The sequence below is a fragment of the Propithecus coquereli genome, unplaced genomic scaffold, assembly GCF_000956105.1.
Source record: "Propithecus coquereli isolate 6110/MARCELLA unplaced genomic scaffold, Pcoq_1.0 Scaffold440, whole genome shotgun sequence".
In the NCBI taxonomy this organism is placed as follows: domain Eukaryota; kingdom Metazoa; phylum Chordata; class Mammalia; order Primates; family Indriidae; genus Propithecus; species Propithecus coquereli.
This window is the reverse complement of record NW_012150175.1, coordinates 1,531,129-1,537,761: the sequence shown is the minus strand read 5'-3', so window position 1 is coordinate 1,537,761 and position 6,633 is coordinate 1,531,129. Positions and strand designations below refer to the sequence as shown.

The window sequence follows — 6,633 nt, the reverse complement described above, 5'->3', positions numbered from 1 at the left end:
AAAATAAATAAAGATCAATGCCACAGCTCTGTTGTCCAGAAATTCTGATTTAATTGGTTCTGGTGATTGGTATTTTTTCAAACTCCTAGATAATTTTAAAGTGCACTAAAGGTTGAGAAACTATTACTTAAATAAATAATACCACCACCCACCACAATACTTCTTAATGTGTTTAAAGTTTATAACTTGTCAACGTGTCTTTACATGTGATGTGAAAATGTAAGGATGTTCATCATTCCTGGTCTTCTTCTGTCTACAACGTTGCCGACCTCTTAAAACAGGGAGGGCGGTTTTTATGACTTCTGCTTTGGAGTTGAACTGAGGCACAGAAAATGTTAAGTCACTTGTCCAAGATCATATATTAATAAATCATAAAGTGGCAGAGTCACGATTAGAACCTTGATTTTCTGTTTCTTCATTAATGCCTACCAGTGTGACAACAACTATAAATGTTCACAAATAGAGAATGAAATTAGAACCCAGAGTCCACATGACACAGTTGTATCACAACCATGGAACCTTGTTGGATATTGGTCTTGGTGGCCTTTGAACTCTGAGCACGGTCCCCAGAGCAATCTGGCATTTGGTGGGGGCTGAGAGTGTGATGGATATAGATTCCCCTGTGAATTATGCATGTTCAGATGTGAGAAAAAGACAAAGACAGATAGAGCCACATACTTCTGGACCTATCCCTACCCTAGGCACCTCAGCACCTTTTTGTGTCCCATCTTTCCTAACATTGTCTCCATCCTTCCTTTGCAAAGCTTGTGCCCCTTTGTTTCTCAGCTTTAGAAAACACACCCATCATACAGACGTGTTTGCCATGGCAAAAGACATTGCTCTCCACTGCTGCTTTTTGCCGTGCCAAAATACTGTCCTTATTGCCAGGATGTCCTTAACTGACCTGAGGGTTTATGCCATATCTGCCTGGTGCTTAATGTCACGTTTGAGATGGAAATTATGGCCCAGAAACTTCTACCATCTTGTCCTCAGGAAATAGACATGGGCTCTGAATTCTTACACCCTTAGCCCAAAAGCCAGTTCACTGAAATACTGATCCCTGCTTACACATCCAGACCCAAAGAAGCTGGTCATCACCTCCATGGACTCAAGGCTACTTCTTCTTCGGTGGATCCAAGTAAACAGCAGAGCCACCAGCAGGGCTGTGGCCACGATGGATGGGATGCCTGCCGCTAACCCGAGAGAGGGCCCACAGTCCTGGAAGAGAGAAAGACAGAGTCAGGGGAAGCCCAGATTCTTCAAGAACAAAGGAAAAATTCAATAGGTTTGAATCTATTGAATCCATTTTGCATGGAACCTAAATATCATATACAATATCAAAAGGGTAATGAAATAATGTGAAAAAATGTTTGTAGCATACATGACAAATGACTTGTTTTCATGGGACTTAATTTACGTAGTTCAAATCAATTGGAAAGGCAATAATCCAATGGAAAAATGGGCCAAGGGTGTGAACAGGCATTCTTAGGGACAAATGCCTCCTCAACACAGGAAAAACTGAGATACAATTCAGAACGACAGTTCGATACCAGTTTCACCTATCAGTTTGGCAAACAGTAAGAGCTTTTATTGTATATCATACCATGTTGATGTGAATTTTTAAAAATTTATTTACACTACATGCATTAACCAATTGATTTTCAAATTTCCACTTTGCTTTGATCTGAGTGGAAATAGTCATTTCAGCCATTTTCAGATTTGCAGATTATCTGGAAATATTGAAGATAATCTGCAGAATCCCTATATGAATCATAAATATAAAGGTTGATGACTTTTCATGTGAGGAACACACCCATGTAACCCACACCCAGATCAAGAAGCAGAACATTACAGCAGTCCAGAAGCCCCCCTGACACCCTCAGTCTCCGTGACCACTATCCTGAAATCTGTCACTGTGAATTCGTTTTGTCTGTTTTTCAACATCGTATAGATGCATGTAAGGTATGTACTCTTTCGTCTCTGGCTCAACACTTTGTGAAAGCCTCCGTGATTTTGTATGTTCTCATTTTCTAGCTAAGTTGGTCATTGAATAGTTGTTGAGCCAGGTTCTGTGCTCAGCAGCAGTTCACCTATCGAACTGTTAATCCTCACGGCAAATGGATAGAGCATTATTATCGTCATTTTATAAATGACCAAACTGAGGCTCAGTAAGTTAAGTGATACACTTACCACTTCTTTCCCACCTGTAACAGGAGAGGAAGTCTGTGTGGAAAAAGAACATGTGTTGCAAAAGAACAAGATCTATAGAGTGCGCATTATACAAGACAGTCTGTCAAAGGTTAGGCCATAAGGCCTAAAGTTTACCCCTTCACTAAACTTTCTGTTAACAACAACAACAACAACTGCCAAGTAGAACCTTACTTGATTGCTTCCCAGCTAAGAACTGGAATGAAATTTGGATACAAGGAGAAAGAATTGAGAAATTCAGGTGATGTCTTCATTATTCACCCTGTGGATTTTCCATTCTGTCTTCAGATTACAGAAATTTGCTTGGGGTGGCTTTGACCAAAAAAAAAAGGGGGAGGATTAACTCTAAGGATGTAGGGGTGCCCTGTGGAGTCACAGGGCAGGTGGGAAGCTGGCTTCTCCAGGGACCAGAGCCAGGGATGGGGAATTTGTCAGGACCGAAGCCACCCCACTCTGTCTCTGTCTCTCCAGGGCAGGGTGGCCTTGGCCTTCCACCTGTGCTCTTCTCCGCCTGTTTGCTTCCTTTCTCTCTTTCCCTCCCTCCCTCTCTCTCTCTCTCACTTCGCTACCGTCATGAACGCCTGCCAATTGTGCCAGCTAACATTGTGGAGCATTTACTATATGCCAGGCTGTTCAAGCACTTTCCCCGTATTGACTCACTTATTTTTCTCAACACGTTGTGAAAGCCTCCGTGATTTTGCATGTTCTCACTTTTGAGCTAAGTTGGTCATAAGAATAATTGTTGAAGAAAAAATGAAGCAGGACTGTAATGATCCTCATTTTACAGATGAGAAGAGTGAGGCATAGAGAAGTGAAGTACCATGTGCAAGGTCACATGGCCCTAGGTGGCAGACCCCAATCCATCTGGCTCCAGGACCCATGCTGTTAACCACCGTGCTGCACTGCCTCCAGGGCCTGGTACAGCATCCCAACCCAGTGTTTCCCTTGACAGTTCAGTGCGGTCCAGCAGGGACTGACTTGCATAGGTAGCCCTGTTCCAAACTCCCTGTAGAGCGGCTCTGATCCAGGTAGCCCCTTCTCCCCTGCTTCCCAGTGGTGTTATTCTCTTTTAATAACCATGTAACTTTTCAGAAAAATTTGGCACAGCCCACTAAAAAACTGATGTGGAAAAATACCTTGCTCAACCACAATAGCACTACTGATTAGAAAACAACCCTGGCTGTTAGTGTTTTCTCTACACAATATGAGAACAGAAATGGAAGATGAATCATGGATTGAAACTGTACACCATCGACAGCTGAAAATCTCTATTTTTACTTGCAACTAAATGCCATGATCAAGAGCCCTCAAATGTTCATTCTTGTTGACCCAACCATTTCCTTTCTAGAGAATACGCTAAGGAAATAGTGTTAAATGCAGACAAGGATTATCTGTTAGTACAATGGTATTTATCAGAAAAGTATTCCTAATTATAATTAAAGCAATAATTCACTTGAAGAAATATTGTGTGACCATCCTCAGTTATGGCTATAAAGACTGGTGGAAAACATTTATGATATAAAATTATATGCAGAGTAAGAACACAATAGTACAAAGACAACAAAAGTCAAAATTTATGCAAAGTGAAACAGGACAGGAAGGGGTTACACTAGTGTTTTCTGCTGATGGGAATTTAGGGTTTTTGTTGTTATTTTTTTTTTCTTTTTTCCTCTTTCTGTAAGTTTTATAATTGGAAAAACTTTCTCTTAGCACCCCTCAACTGTTCCCAAGTGCCTGTGAAAGACGGTGTAACTGATCTCCATGCGAGAGGCTTATGTGACGGAGTCCTGGAGGCCCACTGTGAATTCTGCACTGTCACGGACTTACCTGGTGAGCGGGGGCTGCTGTGCTTACCGTGTTCCCTGGCAGCGTGAAGTTCAGTGAAAAGCTCTGCAAGAGAGAAGGAAATGTGCAAGCTCCCGACCTCTCCCCCAAACTCACCAGTCCTGGGGATCCCAGGAGAGTCATTGATCCTATAAGCTCAACCAGCCCCAGTCTTCGCCCCCAGTCTTGGCCCCAGAGGAAGGAGGGGAGCAAAGGAGCCTGAGTCATGAGTACCCCCTCAGCCTCAAGTCAGCCCCCCCTCCTCTCCCCGGGGGCCCGCTGAAGGGGCCGGCCAGCCAGGCTATTGCCTGAGGGCCCTGGTCCATGAGGGCAGCAAAACCATTGCTAGAAATTCAGCAAAGTGCTGACAATTATTCCCCCCTGTCCCCCTCAGAACTCCTTTCAGGGAGAGAGCTGTGTAAATTTAGAAGTACTTTGTACTTTTTGCTTGGAGCAGAAGGTAAGACCCGCGAGGGGCATGGTCTAACAAGAACTCCTGACCCTTCGATCACCTTCCCAGGAGGGTGAACCCAGGAAAGACAAGGCCTCCGCTGAGTCTGAGGCAGGGGTTCTAGGCCGCCGGAGCTGGCCCTTCTCCGCCCTCACTCTGCAGCCAGTCTCACCTCCCCCAAATATGGAGTCAATATGCAAAGATCACGGGCTCAGTGGGGCACCAGATGGCCTGCCCACATGCCCACTTATCTGGGCCAAGCCAGCCCAGCACCTGTGGCGGCTCCTTTCTCCTCCCTGTCCCCATCCTGTCACCACAGTTTGGCCTCATCAGGCGAGTCCTTCTAGTCCGCTCTTCACCAAGTCCCTTCCCCGCCTGGACGGGAGCACTGGGCCGACCCTGCTCTGACCCAGCTCTCTCCCTGGACTGAGGTGGTCTTATTTCCATTTTCTGGACCTTCAGTCCCTTGGGACCAGTCACCCCTGATTAACGCCCCCCTGGCTAGCCTCCCTTAGCCCCAGCCCCTGACCCCAGGACTCACCCCACTCTACAGCTCCTCCTCCTCCTCCCAGAGCCTCCCAAGACCAAGGTCTGTCGTTGTAGAAGCAATGTGTTTGCAAAGTTTTAAAATTAAATGTTATCCAACAATAGGAATCTCAGGAAGGACAAAAGAATCTAAAAGAATCATAGCATTTCACACCTGAATTACCTCAAAGATCATCTATCTCAAAACTCTCATTTTACAGAAGAGGAAACCAAATACTCGTCAGCAATTAGCTCATGGACAAAGGAGAACAGTTAGAGCCTGTCTCGTAAGGCAGAACTCCCAAATGGCTCTGTCCTTGTGACTTACATCCAACCTGAAAGATGGTCCCAACATAGGCCAGATTAATGAAATGCCTATTTTAGCTAACTTACTGGTGGATTGGGATTCGGATGGGTTAGTAAATGAAAAAATCTGTAACCAAACGTGTTTTAAGCACCTGCAATGTACACTTCCCCCTCGAGCCTGCCCTGAAGCGTATGCCCCTCGAGTCAGGTGGCCCCATCAGCCAGCATGCTGCAGTGGGGACTCTGCTCACTTCTCTGTCTCTTGGCAATCGTGCACCCACATTTTAGAGAGAATAATCCGAGGCTCAAGAATTTGAATGGGTTGCCCAATTTCACACTTGTTAGCTGTCACCAGAGCCTGGGTCTTCTGGTGACAACCTCTTTCCACCACTGCACAAGGCTGTCGAACAACTCCTGTGGTTTCTGCGGATGAAGCAGAGTGCCCAGGCTTACAGCACTAAGCACCTCTGCTTCTGGGATGCTGTTAGAACAAGAGGGACATCTAGGCCTCTTAGGTCAGGGTCCTCTTGCTTAAAGGATGTCGCCATTGCCCTTCATGCTAACACCAACCAAGCCGACAGGTGCTGCGAGAGACTGAACGCAGCTGCCCAGAGCCTTATCTCATCCGCGAGCACTGGGCACTGATGTCAGCAGGCCCAAGACAAAGCTGCCTTTGGGAGGACGGCAGCAACAAGTGGGCCATTGCATGCGCTGTTTATCAACATCTGGATGACGAAGATTTTGGCCAATTTCAGAAAAACATTCATATTTTGTAGAAACACAGTACAGTGCTCTCATGGAGAGAAAAACATTACATAAATTGGGGTGGAGAAGAATCTGACGCAGTGCCCTTCTGAGATGCAGCTGGGTGGGGTGAGGCAACCCTGGGCTTGGAGCCACCTGATCTCAGTTCAAGACCAGACTCAGCCGCTTTGTAGCTACGTGGTCTTAGATAAGTCACTCAGACTCTCTGATCTCCATTTTCTCACAACAAATCTATTCTCCCAGGCTCAGTTTTCCCATCCTCAAAATGGGAGGTTCTTAACTTGCCCTGCCCACTTCACAGGATGAGCCCCAAGGAAATACTGTCATGTTGGTGGCAGCTCCTAACAAACGCTAAAATACTCCAGGCGTATGGGGGATCACATGGTATCATATTCTTCGTGGCCTGGCCAGCACAGCGCTAGACATAGGGAAGCTACCTGGGAAGCTCTCGTGGGATGGAATTGCAAGCATGAACTAGTAATAGTCAAAGTAGCAGAATTTGACCCCAAGCACATTGCTCATTGCTACTCTGAGCACTACGTGATATCTACATA

At 45.7% G+C, this 6,633-nt stretch overlaps 1 protein-coding gene across 1 annotated transcript in view; it reads right to left on the bottom strand.

Moving 5' to 3' along the window:
- The window catches only part of OPALIN (oligodendrocytic myelin paranodal and inner loop protein), a 10,459-nt gene that overhangs the window by 2,291 nt on the left and 1,535 nt on the right, over positions 1 to 6,633 (bottom strand). The window contains exons 2-4 of the mRNA XM_012654452.1: positions 4,063 to 4,098; positions 2,191 to 2,223; positions 1,069 to 1,218 (exon numbers count right to left, since the gene is read on the bottom strand). Of these exons, the coding sequence (XP_012509906.1) occupies positions 1,069 to 1,218; positions 2,191 to 2,223; positions 4,063 to 4,098 (219 nt within the window). The remainder of the gene's footprint in view (positions 1 to 1,068; positions 1,219 to 2,190; positions 2,224 to 4,062; positions 4,099 to 6,633) is intronic.